Source organism: Stegostoma tigrinum, chromosome 2, assembly GCF_030684315.1.
Source record: "Stegostoma tigrinum isolate sSteTig4 chromosome 2, sSteTig4.hap1, whole genome shotgun sequence".
Lineage (NCBI taxonomy): Eukaryota > Metazoa > Chordata > Chondrichthyes > Orectolobiformes > Stegostomatidae > Stegostoma > Stegostoma tigrinum.
The window spans coordinates 20,961,118-20,983,412 of record NC_081355.1 but is presented as its reverse complement, the minus strand read 5'-3'; the positions used below and the strand labels follow the sequence as shown (position 1 = coordinate 20,983,412).

The following is a 22,295-nucleotide window of genomic DNA, read 5'->3' as shown; positions in this document are numbered from 1 at the left end:
TGATTAGGGATAGTCAGCACGGTTTTGTGAAGGGAAGGTCATCCCTCACAAACCTTATTGAGTTCTTTGAGAAGGTGACCAAACAGGTAGATGAGAGTAAACCAGTTGATGTGGTGTATATGGATTTCAGCAAGGAGTTCGATAAGGTTCCCCACAGTAGGCTATTGTACAAAATGCAGAGGAATGGAATTGTGGGAGATATAGCAGTTTGGATCGGAAATTGGCTTGCTGAAAGAAGACAGAGGGTGGTAGTTGATGGGAAATGTTCATCCTGGAGACCAGTTACTAGTGGTGTACTGCAAGGGTCAGTGTTGGGTCCACTGCTGTTTGTCATTTTTATAAATGACCTGGATGAGGGCATAGAAGGATGGGTTAGTAAATTTGCAGACGATACGAAGGTCAGTGGAGTTGTGGATAGTGACGAAGGATGCTGTAGGTTGCAGAGAGACATAGATAAGCTGCAGAGCTGGGCTGAGAGGTGGCAAATGGAGTTTAATGCAGACAAGTGTGAGGTGATGCACTTTGGTAGGAGTAACCGGAAGGCAAAGTACTGGGCTAATGGTAAGATTCTTAGTAGTGTAAATGAGCAGAGAGATCTTGGTGTCCATGTACACAGATCCCTGAAAGTTGCCACCCAGGTTGACAGGGCTGTTAAGAAGGCATACAGTGTTTTAGCCTTTATTAATAGAGGGATCGAGTTCTGGAACCAAGAGGTTATGGTGAAGCTGTACAAAACTCTGGTGCGGTCGCACTTGGAGTATTGTGTACAGTTCTGGTCAGCACATTATAAGAAGGATGTGGAAGCTTTGGAAAGGGTGCAGAGGAGATTTACTAAGATGTTGCCTGGTATGGAGGGAAGGTCTTATGAGGAATGGCTGAGGGACTTGAGGCTGTTTTCATTAGAGAGAAGAAGGTTGAGAGGTGACTTAATTGAAACATATAAAATAATCAGAGGGTTAGATAGGGTGGATAGGGAGAGCCTTTTTCCTAGGATGGTGATGGCAAGCACGAGGGGGCATAGCTTTAAATTGAGGGGTGAAAGATATAGGACAGATGTCAGAGGTAGTTTCTTTACTCAGAGAGTAGGAAGGGAATGGAACGCTTTGCCTGCAACGGTAGTAGATTCGCCAACTTTAGGTACATTTAAGTCGTCCTTGGATAAGCATATGGACGTACATGGAATAGTGTAGGTTAGATGGGCTTGAGATCGGTATGACAGGTCAGCACAACATCGGCACAACATCGGGGGCCGAAGGGCCTGTACTGTGCTGTAATGTTCTATGTTCTATGTTCTACATATTGCACTTCAAGGCCCACCCTTTCCAAAGGTGTATAATAATATCTCTGAACAGGTTGATCAGAAAATACTTGTAACCAGAATCAGAAAACAGGAATTTATTTCTTACTGTGTAACTGCGGCAGAAAGATTTCTAAAGAGGTGCATTTTCCTCTTTCCTGTAGAAATGACCCTTGTAAATTTATTAATGGTTCAGGTTAAGAGTTGCACCTTAAAAGTTGGAAACAGCCATGGAAACTGTCCAATAACAGTCACTGTAATTGAACTTCAAACTAAAATGTTGCATTTGTTCATAATAGACATCAGACATATTGAATTGTAGTTTTCTGGATCACTTCTGCTATCTTTTCTAAAAACTGAATTAACATTTGCCTGCAGCACCTACAGATCACTGTCTCTTATACATATTTGCATTTAATGATATGATTTTGGATAGAATTAAGTTCAAGTTCTTGTTTAACAGGGAAGTGAGCGAATAATTGCAGTGCTCACAACTGAAATGCATTTCAAGAAATTCCAATTACTACAATTGAAGTTCAAAATAAAATGCTGCATTTGTCCAACATCTCTTTTCCTACACATAAAAATGTTACAGAAATTAGTTTATGGGATTTCTTGAAATGCATTACAGTTGTGAGTGCTGCAATTATTAGCTCACTTCCCTGTTAAGCAAGAACTTCAACTTAATTCTATCCACTAACAGCAAATATATCTAATAGACAGTGGTCTGTAGCCAGTAAAGGCAAATGTTAATCCTGTTTTTAGAAAAGGTAACAGAAGTGATCCAGAAAACCACAATTCAGTGAGTCTGAGATAGTTGAGTCTGATGTCTATTATGAGTACACTCATGAAAACCGTAATTAAAGAGAAGGCCGAGGAAAATCATGAAAGATTGTTAACGTGGGTCCGTGAAGGGGGGGTCTTGACAATCTAACTTACTGGCTTTCTTTGAGCATGTAATGAAGGAGCTCGATGAGGGTAATTCAGTCCATGTGGTGTGCTTCAATTTCAGTGGGATCACTGATAAAATTTCTTTGCAAATGCTGGTACTGAAAATAAAGTTAAATTCCAGTACAAATCTTTTTTAAATGAATGGGTATATAAATGGCTGACTGGTAGAACTATGAAGGTAGTGGTGTGTAGATTGTTACCAGCCTGCTATGAGTGGGGTCCATTAAGATTGACTTTGGAACTCTTTCATTTAATGTTTTCATAAATGATCCCAAGACATGACTTACTTGCTCAGTGGCTACTTCTGAGGATGTTGTAAAGCTAATGAAAGTGGCAGACTACACAATTGAACAATATTAACTATGGAGATATTTGGGAATTGGACAAATAAGAGGCAGATGAATTTCAATGTAGAGAAATACAAAGTGCTTGATACAATCAGGCAGAGACAGTTACAGAAAGGGACTGAAAATAATGCTCATGGAAAATGAAAGAGATATGGAAGTCCTGATTGACAGTAAGTTAAAACTGTTGCAGCAATACTCATTGGCAATAACTAAAACAAATCAGATGGTAAGATGTATTAAATAGTCAAACAGGAGCCAATCAGTGAGATAATCCTGCCACTTTTAAAATCATTATACAGCTCTGACCACTGCAATACAAATTGGATTTTGCGACAATTGATAATATCAGAATGATTGAGGAGCTGGTCAGTTTGGGTTATGCTGAGAAATTTTGTGAATTTAGCCCATTCTATTGGGAAAAGAAAATGTTGAGAAATTATACAATGATTAATTTTAGGAGTGTAAAAAGGCAAGATAAGATAGACTGCATAGAAACTATTTCACCTTCAGAATAATTGGGTTGGAAGACATAACCTTCTCTTGAGTGGGTGGAGAATGCACCATTATTCTGCAGAAACAGTACTTCAATAAGCAAGTAGTAAATCTATGGAAAAGACTTCTTAAAAAGATGGTGAAAGCCGATTGTGTTGATTCAGTTAAATACAATTTAGATTTTTTTAGAGAAAATAATATATTTTAGATACATTGTATGGATAATGTGAGTTTGTGACTTGTTACATTTTGCAAGCATGTAAGGAACATTTTCTGCAGACTGAATCTAATCAAAGCTCTCAAGCAAATGGGGTTTTCCTCACCTCGTGTTTAGATTGTTAGTAGACTAATTGTTAGCAATTGTTTGCAACCACTGGTGAATAACTCCTTGTTGTATTATAGGACAACGCATGGTCCAGGGTTTATCACCAGTCATTCACAATGACATTCTACACTTAAGGGCCTCTTTTGTTTGTTAGCTTCATAAATGATCAGGAACAAAGTGTCACAAGCACGCTGGCTAAATTAGTAGATCATATAATGTTAAAGCTGGTGTGTTCCTAATCGTAACAAAATAAACTACAGAGAACTCTGAATGAATTTGAACATTAGGCAGACAGTTGGCAGATGAAATTCAATGTTCAGACATGCAATGTGCTTCACATATGGGGACAAACGATCAGGAAGGAACAATTAACAAAGGAAGGGAAAGGAGATAGTAGTAGGCAAACAATATGGAGTCCGCCCTTATTTGTCTAACAATTTCTGTGTTCCTTTGTGATGGTTCAATCAGACTGAACCCAGTGTGTGGTGTCTGAGGCAGGATTAAGGCACATTTTCAATTCCCCTCATTGAGTAGATGGTTCAGTTTTCATTTTCTTTGATTTGAAATGTGTAAACATTGGGCACATTCTACATCAGGTTTCCACACAGGAAGTTAGGTTGAAGATTACCCCATTGTCTTTAAATTGATCGCATATTGTCCATCCTGTCAGAATAAGTCAGCCTGTCTGCGTTGCCTGTGGAAGACTAAAACAGAAAAATCTAATAAATACACGGAACACATGCTGCTAATAACTGACAGTTTAAAGGTTCATATATAATTTTGGCAGGAGTCTACCAAGACCATTTATATGAATATTGAGAATCAAGTATTCCCCTTTCAATGTTCATTCCCTTTCCTTTCCCTCCCTTTTCACGCTGAGCAGGGTATTAATTTTGTAAAACATGAGAGCCTCAAACTGTGAATCCCAATTGACTATTCCACCCAAAGCCATTTGGCTCAATGCCAAACCCAGGCCCATTAAAAGACTCAAGCATACTGTTGGGCAGTACACTTTAGACGGTTACCAATAGCGGGAACCATAAGTGGTTTTTCCTCATCTGTAGTCCATTCAATCGAGTGTCTGCCATAGTTCAGTTGGTATAGCTTTCACATCTGACTTAGACCCACATCTGGGTTCAAATCCAACTCCAGGACTGGACGGCTGCAATCTTGGAGGTGTGTCTTTTGAATGAGATCTTCAATTGAGTCTTCGCTTGATGGATATAAAAGACCCAATGGCAGTATTTTGAAGAAGAATAGGGAAATAGCCACAGATAGCTTAAGCAATTTTTGTCCATCATCAGTGTCACGAACACCAACTATGTGGTGATTACAACATTGTTGTTTGTGGGAATTTGCTGCGTGTGAATTGACTGCTGTGGCCCCTGTTTTACCACCATGACATCACTTCAAAAGTATTAATTGGTTGTAAGGTGCTTTGGGGTCTCTTGTGGTTGTGAAAGCTGATATATAAATGCCTGTCTCCTTTTTTTCTTGAACAAAATAGGTTTAAAGTATTGTTAGTTTTCATGCACATTTGAAGCAATAGTAGGACATATGGCTCTTCATCATTCAATAAGATTATGGTGGATGTGTTTATGTTTCAAATTCCATATTCTCCTCTATTTCCCAAAAGTCTTTAATTCCCTTGACTAACAAGAATCTATCTACTTCCACCTCAAAAAGAAATCAATAATTCTGCCTCAACCACCTTCTGAGACAGAGTTTCAATGTCTCTTCTCTGAGAGACAATATTTCCCCTTATCTCTGTTCTGAAGAATTGAGGTGTAATGTTTCTGGACTGGTTCTGGACCCACCTCCAAGAATAATTATTTTTTACACATCCATCTTGTCAGGACCATTCAGAATCTAATACACTCCAATGTATGAAACCACATCTGAGTACTGTGACCAGTTTTGGTCCCCTTTTTTAAGAAATGTTATTTCTTAATTAGAGGCAGTTAAGAGAAAGCTCACTCAGATCATTCCCAACATGGACAGATTGTCTTATGAACAAAGTTTGAACAGGTTGGAACTCTACTATTGGAATTTAGAAGAGTGGGAGGTGATCTCAATGAAATGTGTTGAATTCTTAAGGGTCTATACTGGATAAATGTTGAGAGGATGTGTTTCCCCTTATGGGAGAATCTACTACTTGAGGCCAGAGTCTCAGAATGAAGGGGTGCCAATTTAAACTGAGATGAGGAGGAATTTCTTCTCTCAGAAGGTTGTGAGTCTTTGTAACTCCTTACCTCAGAAAGCTGTAGGAGCAGAGTCTTTGTGTATATTTAAGGTTGAGTTAAGGTTGATTTTTGATCAGTCAGAGAATCAAGGGTTATGGGGGATGAGCACGAAAGTGGACATGAGGAGTGTCAAATCAGCCATGATCATATTAAATGGTGAACAGTTTTGGAGGTCCAAACAGTCTATTTCTGTTCCTATTTTTTATGGTCTTGTGGTTAATGAACTCAGCCCTGAGTCTCTTAAACTCTGGGGAAAACAAGCACAGCCTCTCAAATCATTGCTCACTAGAAACCTGTTCATTCTACATATCAATCTGGTAAACCTCCTCTGGAACCACCTCCAAGGCATTTACATTCCTCTTTATAAAAGGGAACCAAAACTACACACAGTATTTGGAATGTAGTATCACTAATGCCCTGTATAGCTGAAGCATAACATCTTTCCTTTTATATTCAATTCCTCTCATAACGAAGGATAGCATTTCATAAACCTTCTTAATCTCTTACAGTACTTGAGTAGCAACTTACTGTGATCCATGCACAAGAACACCCAGATGCCTCTACACCTCAGAATTCTATATTCTTTTAAATTTACTTTTAATTCAACAGAAGTACAGATACCTCACTTTATACCTTTTGGGCACAACTATAATTTACAACTATTCAGCATTCACCTATGAAGGCACATGGTGACCTGCAAAAGATGGACTGAATGTATTTTCTTTGTATTAAGTGTTTATGTGTGTATTGCATTGCTTTTTTGAGGTGATAGGCCCACTAAAGACCAAAATGAAAAGTAATCCTGGTTAACAAAATAGATAATTCTATTTGGTATTCTTAGTAATTTTGATGGTAGCCTGAATTAATCTGCTGAGGAAAGAAAAAAATCTTCTAATCTGTAGCATAGTTTGTTAAATTTGAACTGATCATGAGCTGAGTTAAATCATCTGTTTAATGTGTTTTAATGTATCTTTTAATGTTTCAAAGACCTGGACAAGTTCTCACCCAGAATCATCTTTGTTTCAGTGAGAGGAGAACTCTTCATGACTTGAACAATTGGTAAATAGTGTAAAATTGAAAAATTCAAGAAATTTAGGATCGTAGGTTAGATTTGTTATCCCTCCAATATCCATGTCACTTCTAAACCTTCACTAACTTTTGTTTTCACTCTTAGGGTATGGGCATCTCTTGTAATTATCAAGGCAGTTCTTTGCTTTCAAATGTTTCTCTAGTCCACTTCAGAAGGATGCTGAATCAAATTAGTGTGGAACATTGTATCCTTTGTTGTAAAAATGCTGTCACCTCCCTGCTATCCCCAACAACCATCCCAGGAAATTGAGAACAGTGTCTTGAGACATGTTTATGATCATAAATGTGGTGAGGTTAATTTTCAGTTAATTAACAAGAGTCAGCCAAATTCCTGATGTAAGGAATGTTCTTCAAATCCCTGTGAGTCCCAAAATGGTTCTGCTTAATTCTTTGAACAATAATTAATTTGTTCTCCAATGTTAACTGGGAACTGTCAAATCAAAGAAAAATCTTGCACTTGTGTAGTGCCTTCCACTATCTTATGACAGTCTCAAAGCATTTCACATTCAGTTTGAAGCATAGTCTCTGAGAATATCTAAGAAATGTGACGAGCAATTTGAGCAGAGTCAGTACTTACAAATGCCAATGAGTTAAATGACCAGATCATCTGTTCTGAGGTGTTAGCTGAAACCTAAATTTTGGGCACAATGTTAAGGAGAACTCCTCTGCTCTTCAAAGTATTGTCATGGGGGTCTTTTATATTCACCAAAGAGGGGCAGACAGGACTGTGGTTTAACATTTCAATTGAATTACGGCACCTCCAATCAATTACATCAAAAGCACTTAACTCAATTATTGGCTGACAACTCTTGGCCAGCTTTATTACGTATATTTTTTTTGCAGGACTCTCTTTATATTATTCATTAAATCAAAGTACTGGCAGTTCAAAGTCAACTGTTTAACAATACACAGACAGACAGCCGCCAGATATTCAGGAAATTAGCTTCAAATTCTTTGTCTCTTTTCAGAAGACTAAGACAGTTTCCCTTTTCCAATATCTTCTTTTGGCTGAGAAGAACTTGTTCCTTCTGCTTTATAAGATACAGCATCTTTGAGAGCTTAGGGCCTAATATAAGCACATGTGTAGAAGAATCACAAATCTACAAAACTAAAGTTTTAGAGGAAGCAAATTCTGCAGCACTTGCAAATTCCTGTTGAATGTCTAGAACAAAATCTGTGAGCTCATTGCATTCTGTGCAAAATCAAATAACATCATTATCTTGGTGCACATTTTCAATTCAAACCCTGCAGTAAGTTGGTTATACATTCTTACTCTTGCTGTTTATACACCCCACAAGCAATGTCAGGTAATTCAAAAGATTGTTCCCTTTGAATATCATATCAGCATCTATGCACCAGAATTGGTTACATTCAATATTACACTGATCTTGCTCTAAAGACTTCTTCACCTAAAAAAAACTTTCTCTGCTTTGATTTTACAATGTCATCATTAGAAGTTCAGATGATGAGCCAAAGTTCCCTGAGGACACCAGGGTGTGTACTTCAAATTTAATAAAGTCTTTTGAGATACAAATGAGTTATTTGGATTATGGCAGGGCCATTTGACCCCCTTTTTCAAATTTTTGGGTGTAGGTTTCACAGGTCAATATTGGGAGTTTATGCGAAGAATGTGTCATATACTGGAGGGGGGTGGGTGGTGATGGGAATTTCGTCCTTCAACTTGCTCTAAAGTGTGGTTTCCCTTTTGACTTTGATTTTGGAAACCAGAAGCTTGTGTACCTGAATGTATGGGCTGAAATTTCCTGGGAATTGGGATGGTGGAGAGCAGAGGCTAAGAAAGTATTGGGGATCCATCTGGGGTGACTGGATGAGGTTGTGGAGGAAGTTTAAATATCCAACACCCCAATTAGGAACTATTTGACAGCATTGTTGACATTTTAGTAATAACAGAACACTCCCTGGATATGTGGAGTGGCCAACAGCTCTAGAGACCATTGGACTGGGCATTCATCTCCCAAATAGGGGTTCACAGTCAGGAGCGGTATCACCTATGCTCCAATGATTCAAGTTGGAGAGGCTTTTCTTCAATCCAAAGGTTCTGTCACTCATCCCCCACCGTGGTTATCAATTTGATGATGGCTGATCTGCATCTCTGTTCCCTTTAACTGTATTATTTCCATATTCCTTGACACTGTTAGAAGCATCTGACCAAAGACTCAAAAGCTCTGAGACTTCTGAACAGACCTCTCAAATGTTAATGTTGAACTTTCCCTGATAGACTTTCTATGGTACGATCTGCCTGTATAGCACACAAAACAACACTTTTCACTGGATGTTGGTTCATGTGAAACAATGAATCAAACTTAAACTCAACACTTCCACACCACCCCACAATCTGGGTTCTCTCTTTATGTCCTTCATACTTCAGCAATGCCACCTCTCCTAAGAGTACCAAAGCTGTTAGATGTGCCAAGATTTTATCCATCATTCTCAGAGCCAATTCAATGACTGTGTTCAGGAAAATAACTTGACTAGTCTGGCTCCTAACAAGTATTGGCTTAGAAACCCCACTCATTCCCAAAGCTTGCAGGAAAGTCCTGCTTTCCATAAATCCATCCCCAACAAAATAAACCAAAAGGTTGATGGAGATTAGGAGAGCTGGAATCCAAACAGGAGCAAGTTGAACTCCATTCACACAAAGCCTTGGCCAGACCTCATCTGCAGCACTGTGTTCAGTTTTGGACACTGCATCCTACAAAGAATATATATTGACCTTGGAACGGCTTCAGTGCAGATTGACCAAAACAATGCCAGCAGCTTAGAGAATTTAAATTGAGAGGCCAAGTTGCATAAACCTGGTTTTGCTTCTCTTGAGTATTGTAAATTGAGGGCTACTCTGACAGAGCTGTTTAACATGTTAAAAGAATCAGATTAGCCAGAGGATATAGATATGCTGGAGACTTGGGCGTAGAAATGACAGATGCAATTTAATCTGGACAAATGAAAGGTTATCTGTTTTGGAAGGTCTAATACAGGAGGGAAGTATACAGTAAATGAGATAACCCTTATCAGTATTAACATACAGAGGAACCTAGGCTTACAGGTCCACAGTTGCCTGAAAGTGGCAACATGAGTAGATAAAGTGATCAAGAAGGATTATGGCATGCTTACCTTCATTAGTTGGAGCATAGGATTAAAAAATTGGAGGGTGAAGTTGCAGCTGTATAAAACTTTAATTTGGTAACATTTGGAATATTGCATACAGTTCTGGTCATCACACAGTCAGAAGGATGTGGAGGATTTGGAGACGGTATGGAAAAGATTTACCAGGATGTTGCCTAGTTTGAAGGGAATTAGCTAAGAGGAGAGATTGGACAAATCTGGGTTGCTTTCACTTGCACGTTGAAGGTTAAGGGGCAACCAGATGGAAGTTTACAAAGTTACGAGAGGCATGGATAAAATGGTTGAAGTCTCATTCCCAGGGTAGAAATGTCAAACGATTAGGGGACGTAAGTTTAAGGTAAAGAGGGTTAAGTTTGTAGGAGATGTGGGAGGCTTTTTTTAAACGTAGAGACAGATAAATGGCTGGAATGCGCTGGCTGAAAGATAGTAGAAACAGACAGAATAGGAATGTTTAGGAGGCATCTTGACGGAATCATGAATAGGCTGTGAATAGAGGGATGCAGACCACATTGAGGCAAATGGCAATTAGTTTAGAAAGGCATCAGTGTAGTCTTGGTGGGTGAAAGAGCCTGTTCCTATTCTGCACTGTTCTCATAGATCATAGAATCCCTAGAGTGTGGAAACAGGCCATTTGGCCCAACAAGTCCACACTGCCCCTCCAAACAGCATCCCACCCAGATCCATTCCCCTACATTTCCCATGTCTAACCTACCTAACCTAAATATCCCTGAGCACTATAGGCAATTTAGCAATGACCAATCCACCTAGCCTGCACATCTTTGGACTTTGGGAGAAAACCGGTGCACCCGGCAGAAACCCACGCAGACACGGAAAGTATGCACAAACTCCTCATGTTCTTTGCTTCAATAAATATCGTCTTGTTTCCTCTGGTGTGGGGTCAAGGATAACGGGCTATGACACTGGGCAGTGCATTTGAAAGAATTTTTTTCAGACAAATGGTAATAGCGAAACGGAACTCTCTCTCCTCAGAGAGTTCTGTATTCTGGAACAGTCAGCTACCATCTAATTGAATTGATGGAGATAATCTGAAGGGCTGAATGGCCTCCTCCTATTTCCTCTTAACTGCTAAAAATGCTCATAACACAATTACCCCGATCTGTTGAGCATATCTCATTTTGGTGCATGAGTACTGAGGCAATTCTAAAAGGCGTAAAACACTTCCTAACCACAAGGAAGGAAGTGGTGTCAAGGTAAAGTTTCCAGAACAAAATTGGTGAGTAACACTGCATTTGAAAGACAAGACGGATGTGCTGCTGTCGATTTTTGCCGTACACTTCTCCAGTGGGAGGGAGCGGAAAAGGAAGTGATTCGGGAGGAAGAGAGGGGTTATTTATTTTCAAAAAAATTAAAAAAACATTAAACATTTATCAGGGAAATGACCTACAGGGGACCTGTATCACGGGCGCACACATCTGTTTGCAGATCTCGTGTATTGTAGTAAAGCTTCAGTGCATGACACGTATTACTTTTTAAAAACAAAATTAGCACACGGTCAGCGTCTTCCTTTCTCTCTATAGCCTCTAGGGACCATTTTCCAACTTGACGCTCGCGTCTCACTCAGTCTGGACAGTACGAACTGGGCACGCTCTTGACCCATGATATCTGATATGCTGCAGCCCAGAGCTAAATCCAAAAATTCCCCTCCCTCTCTTTCTTCTTCCCTCTATTTCTCCTAGTCTTTGCTTTTCTCCACATGTTCCTTCTTTCTCCCTCTCTTTTTTCTTCTCTCTATTTCTCTTAATCTTTCCTTTTCTCTGCATTTTCTTTCTCCGTCTTTTTTCTTTCTATTCCTCTCATTCTTTATCTTTCCTTGTCTCTACATTTTCTACCCGTCCGTCTTTCTTTATTCTCCCTTCTCTGTGTACATGTATAATTAGTATATTTGTTTTTTGTTCTATCGGAACTGACAGTCACGACTGTTATAAATAAAGAAAAAAAACCTCTTGGATATCTGATACGACAAACAGTAATGAATTAGGTTCCATTATATTCCAGCTTAACCTTTAAGAACAGCGTCGAGTGCTTGGCGGCAGTCATCAATATTTAACAGCTGTTGTTATTATGAAATACTTTACAGAGTTATGTGGCTAGGCTGCTTGCACGCAATGGCTTTGAACCTGAGCCAATAGCTTGTCAGACACAAGGGGAAGATTGACACTCTGCTACATTGCGTGACAGTGGGGCTTTGCCGAGCTGGCAGTTTGTGTTCGGTATTTCAGTTGGACGGAATTTCTACTGTGTTTTTTTGTTTGAGGATGGGATTGGGGGAAGAGAGGAGTGGAGGTGGAGGGGTGGAGTTACACAGATGAAATGGCTCAGCGCCCACTCCCGCCTATGTGCCTCCAGTGAAGACATCTCCTCCTGTTGACTGCACGCAAAGCTGACAGGGATGAATGTATTCAGACACGCCTGAGCAGTTATTAAACCTGAGACTTGGCATCCGCGATCCGTCATGCAGCCTGAGAGGGAAAAATAGAATAATTGTCCCTTCAGAACGCAGCAAAACAAATCAAAAAATAACAACAACTTTATATAAAATGCACACTTGGAATCTGGGAATAATGCTCCAGAGAAATATGCAGTGAAAAATTAAACCTACAGATGCCACGGTTCAAATTTAACAGTGAAATGGCATGAAAGGGAAATAAACATTTAAGGAAAACCACAAGGTCCAAGTTTGAAAAGTTACAAGACATTATTACCAGTTTTGCCCCCTCCCATCCAGATGGGGTTAACTCCTTCGCTGAAGCACAGTCTCTGAGTCACGTGGAAGTGCCCAGTCATTCTTGTGTGAGGCTTTGACAGTGATCTGTACTATACCCAGAGGCATAAGGTGACTCTTCCACCCCCAACACACAGACACACATCATGCAGTAGGGGTGCACTGTGTGACGCTTGACCATTGCAGTCAACGCTCAATATGTTCCTCCAATCCCTCGCCCTGAAACCTGTCTCTATCCCCACCTCAGCTCGTCTGCTGCTAAATCCTCATCCATGTCTCTGTTGCCTCCAGGAGTGGCTACTTGAATTCTTCCCTGGCTGTACACTATGTAAGTTTGAGCTCATCCACTTCTCTGCTGCCTCTGTCCTAACTTGCATCAAATCCCTTTTCACCCAGTGTCCCTGTTGTCTGTCACCTGTTTTGATTCTTGGACCAGCAATGCACCCTTTTTAAAATTCTCATTCTTGCTTGCAAATCTGTACATGGCCTCACCCCTTCCTACCTGTGTAAGCCCCTCCAGCCCAATAAGTCTCTAAAGTCTCTGCACGCCTCTAATTTGGGCCTGTTATGCTTCCTGGCTTCCTTACCACATCACTAGGAGACACACCTTTAGTTGCTTAGATAACTATTTGTGGAATTCCGTCCATAAATATCTCTGCCTCTCTAGCTCACACTTCCCCTATAAGACATTCTTTAAAACTTACCTCTTTGACTAAGCTTTTCACTGCCCATATAAATATTTTGATCAATTTAATTTGTTTGTGATTTGATGATCTTCGGGATGATTCATGAGATTGAAGGTGCTTCATAAATAAATGTTCTTGCTGGATGGTGCACTAAATCATAACAAGTTGGACTGTGCTGAGACCAATGGTTCTGATCTGCTTTCCAGGCTCATATCTCCTAATTAAGGGCAGAGTTGAGCTCGAGCCCCCAGGGCAAAAGGGTGGCAACGGTCTTATAAGATTTTGGAATTCAATTCAACATTAATTGTGAGATGTGGTTAATTATAATCAAAGACCAAATTTGAGAGACCCAGTCTAAAGTGCCTCTGGGTCTGACTAAATACAAGAACACTCTGGGTTTGGTGATATTTAAACAAGTTTGACAAATTTATTAAGCAAGTAGGAAAGAATTGATGCTTAATAAGAGAACGGACTCCGTTGATTCTCAGTGGAAAGCTTTCTCTTTCTGGTGCCCAGGAAGTGTTTCTTCTTTCATTCAATTGACTGAAGTTCTCCTTCTGTCATCTTTCTGAACATTGTACCGGTAAGAATTAGACTTTATTAACCCTTTGTAGCTGCAAATCCCTGGTCACAGAGGCAACGTCATGTATGTTAGTGCACGTTAGTTTCTGTGATCTCTTGATTAATTCTTTGACATATCAGTTACTCTGGAAGATATTCCCTTTCATAGCATCTTTCCCTCTAAGCTTACCAAGTCCATAGATTTTTATGAAGACAAAGTACCACCATTTATGTTAACAAAGTGAGGAGCTGGATGAACACAGCAGGCCAAGCAGCATCTCAGGAGCCTCTGATGAAGGGTCTAGGCCCGAAACGTCAGCTTTTGTGCTCCTGAGATGCTGCTTGGCCTGCTGTGTTCATCCAGCTCCACACTTTGTTATCTTGGATTCTCCAGCATCTGCAGTTCCCATAATCACTACCACCATTTATGTGCCTACTGAGGGAATTTCATATCACTTCCAGTCTTCATCATTTCAAATGTTTTTTATTCTTTTCCTGGAATGCCAGCTTCTCTGGTTAAGCCAGTATTTATTGCTCATCTCTAATTGCCCAGGAGGTAGTTAAGAGTCAATCGCATTGCTGTGGGCCTGGAGCCACATGGCAGCTAAACCAAAGAACATTACTGTGTTAGCACAGATTTAACACAGTCAATAGTGGTTACATGTTGCCATTAGGCAAGCTTTATTTCTCAGACTCTTATTGAATTCAAATTTCTCCATCTGTCACAATGAATTTTGAATCCTTATGCCCATAGCATTAATCTAGGGTTATGAATTATTGGTCCAATGATCAGAGACCACCTTCAATAAATGTTGTAAATGATACATCATAAAAATTAATATAGCAAAACCACTACGAAATTCACTTCAAAACCTAATTCCAAACTAAAATGTAAATATACAGACACATATGCATACCTTTCCATAGCTCTATTATATACTTTGTTGAAAAAGTGAACAATTGTGAGTAAAACCTTTTTTTCTCTTAAAGCATTCTCACATGCATAAGCCTTCATTTCCATTACCCTGAGTCATAAAACAGCAATAAAATCATAACCTAACACTCCTAATTTTGACCTGACCAAATGGCTTATTTACAGACTCATTCATTAACATTTACAGCATGGAAGGAGTTCATTTGGCTCATCCTGGCTGCACCAATCAACAAAGATCTTGAATACACTATTCTACACCGCACTAATCCCACTTCCCAGCTCTTTGGCTAAACACAGTGGAAGATATTACAGCGTAAGTGAATATCTAAATCCTGCTTAAACCTTACAAGAGTTTCTGGCTCAATCGCCCATCGAGATGCACTCGACCATTCGAGTGAAAAATTTCTTCTCAACTCCCCTCTAAGCCTTCTATCTTTCGCCTTAAATATATATTCCTTGGTTAGAACCCCTCTACTAATGGGCAAATGTTTCTTCTTATCCATCCTGTCCATGTTCCTCATAATCTTATACACCTCTATCAGGTCACACCCCCCCCCCCCACCGCCGCCGCAACTTTCATTTCTTCAAGGAAGGGACCCTTCCGTATCCAATGTTTCTTCATAGCTCAGTCCCTCCAGTTTAGGCAACAACCTCATAAATCTCCTTGCCCCCTCTCAAGTGCAATCACTGTCTTCCTATAGCATAATGACCAGAAATGCGCGCAATGCTCCAGTTGTGGCTTAACCAGCATATTCTAAAATTCTAGCACAGTTGCTTGCTCTTGTATTTTATGCCTTGTCTAACAGAGCTTTCCATACCACCTTAACTACCTGTCCTTCAGTGATATGTGCATGTGCTCACTAAGTTTTCTCAGATCTTCAGTACTTTTTAGGATTCTGCCATTCAATGTGTAATCCCTTGTCTTGTTTGCCCTCCTCAAGTTCATTACCTCATACTTTTCCAGGTTAAGTTGCATTTGCCTCTGCTGTGCCCACCAGACCAGTCCATCGATATCTTTCTGCAGTTTATGGCTAACCTCCTCACTGTTTATCACTGCGCCCTCAATTTTTCATGTTATCTGTCAACGTCTTGGTCATACATCCCACCTTGAAGTCTTTTTATAGAGCATGTTAACCATACGTTCAAACAGAATGCAAGTTAGTTCCTTAATTGTGAATCAAGTCAACATTATTAATTATTGAAAAATAACTCAAACCTACAGAGTTCCTCACAAGACATTTGAAAAGAGCAAGAAATATAGTGAACCATGTGGAAACCTCGCTATTGTGATCGTTTTGAACTTCTCATTATGTATTTTTGTTGATATGCCCTGACACAACTGCTTGTGTGTCGCTGGGCATGGAGGTGCCCAGTTTTCAGAGTCCTTAATTAGGAGTACTTAATGGTAGGTTCCTGGGAAGTGTTGCCAAACAAAGGGACCTTGGTGTACAGGTTCATAGTTCCTTGAAAGTGGAATCGCAGGTAGACAAGGTAGTGAACAAGTGTTTGGTATGCTTGCCTTTATTGGTCAGTGCATTGAGCATAGGGGCTGGGTGGTCATGTTACAGTTGCCCAGGACATTGATTTAGGCCACTTTTGGAATACTGCATTCAATTCTGGTCTCTTTGCTATGGAAAGATGTTGTTAAACTTGAAAGGGTTCAGAAAAGATTTACAAGGATGTTGTCAGGGCTGCAAGGTTTGTGCTATAGGGAGAGGCTGAATAGGCCAGGGCTATTTTCCCTGGAGCATAGAAAGCTGAGGGGTGATCTTATAGAAGTTTATAAGATCATGAGGGGCTTGAATGAGGTAAATAGTCTAGGTCTTTCCCCCAGGGAAGTTGAGTCGAAAACTAGAGGGCACAGGTTTCAGGTGAGCAGGGGAAGATTTAGTAGGTGCCTAAGGGGCAACACTTTCTCACAGACAGTGGTGCATATACAGAATGAGCTGTCAGAGGTAATGGTGGAGGCTGGTACAATTCAAGATTTAAAGGGCATCTGGATGAGTATATAAATAGGAAGGGTTTGTGGGTGGCACAATGGCTCAGTGGTTAGCACTGTTACTTCACAGCCTCAGGGACGCAGCTCAATTCCACCCTCAGGTGACTACGTGGAGTTTGTACATTGTTCCCATGTCAGCATGGGTTTCCCCCCAGCCCAAACTGTGCAAGTTAGGTGGATTGACCATGCTAATTTACCCATGGTGTTCAGTGATTTGGAGGTGAAGTGGAATTCGCCATGGGAAATGCACAAATAGGGTAGGGGATCTTTGGAGGATCAGTGTGGACTCATTGGCCAAATAGTCTGTTTCCACAGTGTAGGGATCCTATGGGTTTTGGAGGATTTGGGCTAAACTCTGGCAAATGGGAACAGATTAATTTAGGATATCTGGTCTGCATGGACTGTGCTGTATATCTCTATGCCTATTTCCATTCAAGGTTTCAGGAATTTCTGAAACCAGCAGGGATGCAAAGGTGTATGGAAAATCAAAGCTGCTTATGGAGGTATGGATGTGCTGTGGGTTCTCCAAGTAAAAATATTTTCAGAAAGTTTGAGGGATGTAGTCCTCCATCAGCCAAAATTAGGTAACAGTGTTGAGCGAAGCTAGATTTGTATCTTGCATCTTAACACTTGTAAGTTATTCCACTGATGTTTAAATTTTGCCTGGCTAGTTTATTTTGGCTCAGTTTGTTCAGGATCGAGGGTGGCGGAGACTGAATCTGCCAGAGTTGTACAGACAAAGACAGTGGCGTCTGAGTCAGTGCAGCATGGGACTGAACTTTGCTGAAATGTTTACCATGGAAGACAAGTCTGCCCACGTTTATTGGTGGGGCTCAAACATGAAGCAGAAATGGTCAGTTAGGTACTTTCATTTGGAATAATCTTTCATCTCAATTGTGAAAATCCAATACAAGTCTGTGCACCTGGTTGAGAAATTGGGAAAGACATACTTACAACAGCAAGTTGTCATTGTTATTTCAGATGAAGCACAAATAAAAATGAGAAAATGCTAATCCCGATATCAATTTACACACAGTTAATGCCAATTACACTAATATTCCTGAACATGACATGATTCATCAGGCTCCTAAATGAGATCACAGTAGTAATCCCGATCATGCTACTAATCCTGACTGTTCTGTTAATGTCAGTCACCAATTTAATCACAGTCACATTACAGGAGAGTTTGGAGTTGGCAAAATGCAAAGGTCTTAGTGAATTGTAGAGTTTTGAACAGAGATAGACAGCGAAGCCCTGGAAAGATTTGAATGCAAGGGTGTAAATATTAAAACTGAGGCATGGCAAGATTGAGAGATAGATTTTCATATCCAAGGTGGAAATCAAGAGTCAGGATTAATCCCACCATTGTGATCCTGCCTCAATCTTATTGGGAGGTTGGATTTTCTGGTGTTCTAGGCAGAAGTGGCCTGAAAAGTTGTGCTTTGGAGGTGGATATGAAATACTTAGAGAAGTGGAAATTAAGGCCAGTTAAGCTCAGAATGGAACACTGAAAAAGCCTGCTTCCGTTCTCATCCAAATATTTTCTTCCGCCTTTGGCAACCGTTTCTTCAGCTGCCCAGGCAGGCTTGGGATAAAGATGAACTCTGCTGTCATTTTAAAACATCATACCTGTAGTTTTTGGCCTATCTTTTTCACTCTGACTCCAGCTGGGACCAACAAAAGTCTCTATCCTTTTCTTGATTATGGTATTTTAATTTTTTTTTGTTGAGCATTGTGGGGCAGCAAACAAGAAATCTTACACCTGGCAGGCCCCATCCTCCTTCACCTACAATCTCTTCAGGATTTACCATTCTGTACTGAAGTAGATCTGATTGATAGGGTAGCCAACAAATTCTCTGATGAATGTGTCTGAGGAGTGTTGTCTCTCTCCTAATGCTTTGAGAATACATGTTCTTTGGTCTGCCCTTTACTGGACTCAGCTGACTTTTCTTTTTGGGTTTTGTTTGCTTTACAGCCTTAGAAGAGACAGAGCTGAGGAAGGAATCTCACCAACCTATCAACCATGACATGAAGGATAGTCATAACACACTTTTGACTGGGAATTGGCAATCAGAAGGGGAGCTTCTGCTGGATGTGAGTATCAGCAACAAATAATAAAGTGTAAATAAGTAGGTATTGCAAGGAAGTGGCAGGCGAGATAATTGGCATGATGAGACTTCTTCAGAATTCTGAGACTATGGCATGGCCAAAATTTATTGCCCATCCTCGGTTGCCCTTGGACCATGGTGATAAGACATTTCCTTTTGATACAACCAAATGGCTTGCTCTGTCACTTCAGAGGGCAGTTAAAAATCCACCATGATAGTGTGGACCTGGAGTCACACATAGGCCTGAATGGATATAGGCGATAGGTTTCCTTTCCTAAAGGACAACTAATGATCCAGTTCAGGTTTTAGACCATTCCAAAACTTCATGGTCACTTTTGTTGGTGCTGGCTTTTCATTTCCTTGGGGTGTTAAAAATGGATTCAAATTCTCAAGCTGCCTCTTTTTTCCACAAGTTCCATAATTGGGGATTGCTCTGCAAACTGTTTATAAACAAGAAAAAATTGCTGTCATAAGGATGGTTGTGTAAATACAATGTCCTTGAAAGCAGAAATTGTCCAGCAATTTGTGGCAAGGAAGAGATTCCTGGTTAAAAGCAAATTGACATAAATTGCTGGATGTTTCACATTGTCCTCTGTTAGTTTCATGGGGGATGATAGCTGATCTCCAAACTTCCTAAGAATTTCATGATGTTGCTGTGTTTGTATATTAGTTACCAATTTAACTTGTCACTGAAAATTAGGGGATACAACACCACTTAACATTCCTATTTTAGAAAGGGAACAATTTAGCTGTAGAGTCTCATTCCTCTGGATACAAACGGTTGCCAGAGATGTCTTAAGTTTTTAATTTTTGTTTTAGAATTGTTGTCTTATTTTTCCTTTCCATCTTTCTTTTCTATCCCTCTCTTAACCCAGCATTTTCATCTTTTTTACTTTTCTTTCTACTTCTATTGTGAATTTAATTCATCCTTTGTCCTTCATCACTGTTCCCCTGCGTGGAAGTTTCCTCTTTTTTCTGGGGTTACGAACGTGTCACCCTCAAGGGCAAGATAATTCATCCCATTACAATAATAATAATCATTTGCCTGGTAACAGGCCTCAACACTGTCAACCTGGGTTACCAGAAGCTCCCAGCCAATCATTGGCCAGCAGCTTCTAGGTCCTAAAGTCCATCATTACAGGCCTGCTCCTTTTGGGATCCAGTGATGAGAAGTTATGTTTTTATTTGCATTTTCTTCCAGAGTATTAGCAATTGCAGAAGGACATAAGAAGAGTTGAAGACAAGGGCAGACATGTGGCTGTCAAAGGATATTCCTCCAGCCCACCATTCATGTCTCCGATTTCTCTCAGACTGGGGCAACTGGAAGCACTCCCTACCTAATGTGGCAGGCAGTGCATTATGGGTTATTAGTGAGGAAACCTTTCTTACCAACCAGGGAGGCAGACTCTTGTGGAAGTGGCAAATTGAGACCCTTAGATGGTGTTAATTTACCACTTAAGGGCCTTAACTGCTGGTGAGTCAAGAAAGCCCCCAGTGCATCTTCTTGCCCAACATTTAATTGCAGAATGGAGGGAAGAGGATGAGTTTCTCCCAGGTTCAACATGTCACATTACTTCCCCATTATGTCACCTCCCTTCTCACCTTCGGGGAGAGAAAAATCATGTCCAGGTCTGTCACTTTCCTGATCTTTGAATCTGTTAACTGAAGGAGGTGGGCCAATGCTTCCCAAACCTTTGACCCATATTGAGGCTAGAAAATTGTTGCACTTATGAGAAGTCTGACAGCTGGGATCTGTTAGAGTGTGAGCATACTTGTTCCAACTCAATCAGAACTTCATGGCAGCCATTTCTGCTTCCGATCTCAGGACTCCACAGTTTTAGTCTTTGGCTCCACTTGGGGCCAAGTTACTGATACTTGAAAGCCCCGAGGTAAGTTGGTGGTCCTGCTGCTCACCAGGGTCCCAATTGCTCCATTATTAATTCAGACATCCGGTAAGCTGCAAGGCCATTTTTTTTAAACAACTGAAGTTTGGGAGAGAAGTTCTAACTACTGGGACAAGCCATGAGGCACTCCACTACTGCAAAACCTGAACCATCATTTTAAAACAGCTGATGTATGATGTTAAGCGAAACAGCTAAATCATCCTAAGTTTCCAATCGCCTTAAACATGTTCATATCCATTGGTCCAAAGACATAAAAGCAAAAACCATGGATGCCGTAAACCTGAATTGAAAACAGAAATTGCTGGAGAAGCTCAGCAGGTCTGGAAGCATCTGTGGAGAGAAAGCAGAGTCAATGTTTAATCTCCGGTGACACTTCATCTGAAGTCAAGGTTCCAAAGACTGCTTTGTCAATGTTACATGAAATTTTCTTTGTGCCTCTAGTGCAGGTAAAGCCTTATTGGCTAAACTCAAAAGGAATCACGATTAAGCAGAAGCACCAAAGTGTCGGTACAAAATGATCTTCCTATTTCTGTTGACTTTACCACACCATCAATTTTTCTATGCAATAGGTTCTGTGGTCACTGTGCTAAAATTGTAAGAACTTTGAACAGGATCTTCACAAGAAATTACAACAATAATATTAAAGATCTACAATGGTATTTATTGGCTGAAAAGAGACTGGAGTATTGGAATTTGTTTTGTCTTAATGAACGAGTCATGGCATAAAGTGATGTGATGATCAACAGATTGTGATAACAGAATGAATTAATAAAGCAGGTTGTCAGCAGTTGTTTTCACAACTGATAGGTTGAGGAGCATTTGACACTGGAAACAAATAGATCCGGGATGATTCTGGTTTTCCATATTATATTGGACTTGCCCAGTTAAGCAGCAAGCCCCATTATGTCTTTCATGAGTTGGATTGATAGTTCAGTGCTTTTTAGTGTTGACGAACTAACCTACCCTCAACTGGAAAGCTATCATTTTTAAAATTTGATTCTTGGGTGTGGGTATCGTTGCCATATATAAGCCGTGCATGCATTTGTTACATCCAGACTCAACCACTCTAATCCATATCTGGCTGGTCTCCCACACTCCACCCTTCATAAAGATTATATCATCTAAACACAGCTGACTATTCCTTTGCTCTTACCAAATTCCTTCCCTGTATCAACCTTGTGTTCGCTCTAAATTTATGTTGACCTAGTAGAGCAATGTCTTGATTGTAAAATTCTCACCTGGTCTTCAAGTCCCTCTATGGGCCTGTCCTTCCAAGTTTGTAACCACCTTCAGCCTCAGAATGCTCCAAAATATCTGCATTCCCCTAATTCTGATCTTTTGTACAGATACTGTATAATTGCCCCACCACTAGTGGCTGTGCATTCAATTGCTCAGGTCCCAAGTTGAGAAATTTCCTGCCAACATTTCTGCACCTTTCTAACCCAATTTCTTCCTTTAAAATGCCAAAAGGT

General features: G+C 40.3%; 1 protein-coding gene across 3 annotated transcripts in view; it reads left to right on the top strand.

Annotated features, from left to right (window-relative positions):
* The window catches only part of LOC125460580 (aryl hydrocarbon receptor repressor-like), a 196,895-nt gene that overhangs the window by 121,562 nt on the left and 53,038 nt on the right, over positions 1–22,295 (top strand). For all 3 annotated transcript variants that reach the window (XM_048548199.2, XM_048548215.2, XM_048548207.2), the window contains exon 4: positions 18,787–18,905. In XM_048548199.2, the coding sequence (XP_048404156.1) occupies positions 18,787–18,905 (119 nt within the window). The remainder of the gene's footprint in view (positions 1–18,786; positions 18,906–22,295) is intronic.